Source organism: Carlito syrichta, unplaced genomic scaffold (genome assembly GCF_000164805.1).
Source record: "Carlito syrichta isolate Samal-C Ts95f unplaced genomic scaffold, Tarsius_syrichta-2.0.1 Scaffold115635, whole genome shotgun sequence".
Taxonomy (NCBI): Eukaryota; Metazoa; Chordata; class Mammalia; order Primates; family Tarsiidae; genus Carlito; species Carlito syrichta.
In genome coordinates, this window is record NW_007059731.1 from 1 (window position 1) to 3,054 (window position 3,054).

Consider the following 3,054-nt stretch of genomic DNA (forward strand, 5'->3'; position numbering starts at 1 on the left):
GGCCGGAAGCGGCCACTGCACTCCAGTCTGGGCGACAGAGTGAGACTCCAACTCAACAAACAAAAAAAACAAAAAACCTTTTTTTTCTTTTTGTTGAGTTGGAGTCTCACTCCATTGCCCAGGCTGGAATGTGGTGATATGCTCATGGGCACCCAGTGTCAACCTGCTGGGCTCAGTGATCCTTCTGCCTAAGCCTTCCAAGTAGCTGGAACTATAGGTGCGCGCTACCACGCCTGGCTAATTTTTTTATTGTCTTGCCAAGTTGCCCAGGCTGGTCTTGAACCCAAGGGCTCAGGCAATCTACTTGCCTTGGCCTCCCGAAGTGCTGGGATTACAGGCTGAGCCACCAAGCCCGGCCAATTTTTCTTATAGTTATACTGCAGTTATACATGCCAGTGGTTCACTTATTCCTCGCAGAAAGGGCAACCTCCACACACCTGTGATCTCCCGCACTGTCCGAAAGACATTGAGCTTCTCAGGGTCCAGGGCAGGGATCTTGTGCCAGGGATCTCTGGGGAGAATAGTAAAAACCAGTTAATAAGGCAGAGGTAAAACCCAGTAGCAATGGACACCCCTAGCCTCAGAACTTGAGTTCTAAATACCATTGCCCACCACAAGGAAACAGGCTCCATAGAGAAATGGCTGGGACAGGGGAAATATAACCTAAGCCTAGAGAATCTTGTGCAAAAAAGGAAGTATACAGAGAATGGAGGGTACAGCCCAAAGACCACAGGAACCAACTTCAAGGGGCTTCCAATGGCTAAATCAGTGATAACAAAATGCCAAAAAAAAACAATAATTGTAAAGAATTAGAAACCAGCCGGGCTCAGTGGCTCAGTCTGTAATCCCACGCTTTGGGAGGCCGAGGTGAGTGGATTGCCTGAGGTAATCCCACAGTGTGTGGGATTACAGGCTGAGCCACCGAGCCCGGCCAACTCCATCTCTTAAAATAGCAACAAAAACAAAACAAACAACAATAAAAATTGCAGGGCAAATGTGGTGGCTCATGCCTGTAACCCCAGCACTTTGGGAGACTGAGGTGAGAGGATTGCCTAAGCCCATGGGTTTGAGAGCAGTCTGGGTAAATTGACAAGACCTCATCTCTACAATAAATTTTTAAAAAAAGTAGCCAGGCATGGTGGTGCATGCCTGTAGTTCCAGCTACTTGGAAGGCTGTGGTGGAAGGATCACCTGAGCTCAGCAGGTTGAGGCTATGGTGACTGTAAGCCTGCCACTGCAATCTAGCCTGAGCGACACAGTGAGACTCCAACTCAAAAAAAAAAATTATGCCAAAATAAAAAATTAAAAGAAAAAAAAGCAAGGCCCTAGTGCTTCTTTCTCTCTCACACACACACATTTTAAGTGTTGTCCTAGAGATTAGAAAGTCCCTTTCCTCCCTAAGGAGCAGAATGAGGGAAAATAGCTGAAAGTCATGAAGAAGCAGATTTTTGTCTAAATTTGAGGAAGAACTTTTAGAAAACTTGTATTTATTTATTTATTTAGAGGCAGAATCTTGCTCTGTTGCTCAGGTTGGAGGGCAGTGGCACAGTCTTGAATCACTGCAGCCCCAACCTCCTAGGCTTAAGCTATCGTCCTGGTTCAGCCTCTCAAGTAGCTGGAACTTTAGGTGTGTGCTGCTGTGCCTGGCGAATCTGTGTCTTTTTTGGAGAGATGGAATGTCACTGGTCTTGAACTTCTGGGCTCAAGTGATCCTCTCATCTCAGCCTCTCAAAGTGCTGAGATTACAGGCATGAGCCACTGCACCCAGCTAGAAAACTTTATTTATTTATTTAGAGAAAGCAGGATTTATTGAGAGGACAGAAAAGCTCCCACAGTGGGAGGGGATCCGAAGGAGTTGCCCCTAGAAAACTTTGAAAAGGAGAACTGGGTGTGGTGGCTCACACGTGTAATCACAGCACTTTGGGAGGTGGAGGCAAGACAATTGCCTGTGCCCACGGGTTCAAGACTAGCCTGGGCAACATAGCAAGATCATCTCTACAATGAAATAAAAAATTAGTTGAGCATGGTGTTACATGCCTGTAGTTCCAGCTACTTGGAAGGCTGAGACAGAAGGATCTCCCGAGCCCAGTGGGTTGAGGCTGCAGTGGCCATGAGCGTGCCACTGCACTCCAGCCTGGGCGACAGAGTGATCCAACTCAAAAGAAAAAAAAAAGGAGGATGCACAGTTCCTGTCCCTTGTCCCTTGGTGGGATGGTATTGGATTGGTTAAGGATTGATTGTCCCTGAAGCAAAGCCTGGGGTGGAGGTTGAGTTAAGCATTCTCTCAGGTCCTTTGTAACTGCTAAGATTTTCTAACTTAGATTCTCAGTTAGCTCCACATAGGTAAGTTTAGTTGAATGAAATAAACCGTGAGGGCTGGAGAGGGTGGGGGACTGGAAGGGAGGGAAGGCAGAATCTCTAACCCATTGAGACCAGTGATCAAAAAGTCCAAGTTGCCCAGGATCTTGGTGCAGTTCACAAATTCATCGATGTTGCTGGAGTCCACGGTCTGGAAACGGCTCCCTGAGCCTGTCCCCTCACAGGCTGCAAACATAACACAGGCTCAGTGAGAGGGGATCTGAGTAGCCTCAGAAGAAAAGCTGTCTCGTTACAACTTCTTGCCACCACCTACTTACATTTGGGGCATAGACCACCACAAGGTTCACACATCTTGAGCCCATTTTTATCCACTTCCATCTTGTCAGAAGGACAGGCCCTCACACAAGAAGTCTGATCCACCACAAAGTTGTCTAGGAAAGAGGAGGACACCATTAGAGATGGGGGAGGACCAGGCGCAGTGGCTCACACCTGTAATCCCAGCACTCTGGGAGGCCGAGGTAAAAGGATTGCTTCCAGGGGTTCGAGACCAGCCCGGGCAACTTGGCGAGACCTCATCTCTATAATAAATCAAAAAACTAGCCAGGCTACCTGGAAGGCTGAGGAGGAAGGACCACCTGAGCCTAGCGGGTTGAGGGTGCAGTGGCCATGAGCGTGCCACTGCACTCCGGCCTGGGTGAGAGTGAGACTTTAACTTAAAAAAAAAAAGGGGGGGGG

At 48.0% G+C, this 3,054-nt stretch overlaps 1 protein-coding gene across 1 annotated transcript in view; it reads right to left on the reverse strand.

Moving 5' to 3' along the window:
• Positions 1–437: 437 nt before the first annotated feature.
• The window catches only part of LOC103275563 (receptor tyrosine-protein kinase erbB-3), a gene marked incomplete at its 3' end in the record, with an annotated part of 11,568 nt that continues 8,951 nt past the window's right edge, over positions 438–3,054 (reverse strand). The window contains exons 8-10 of the mRNA XM_021706165.1: positions 2,637–2,750; positions 2,424–2,544; positions 438–511 (exon numbers count right to left, since the gene is read on the reverse strand). Of these exons, the coding sequence (XP_021561840.1) occupies positions 438–511; positions 2,424–2,544; positions 2,637–2,750 (309 nt within the window). The remainder of the gene's footprint in view (positions 512–2,423; positions 2,545–2,636; positions 2,751–3,054) is intronic.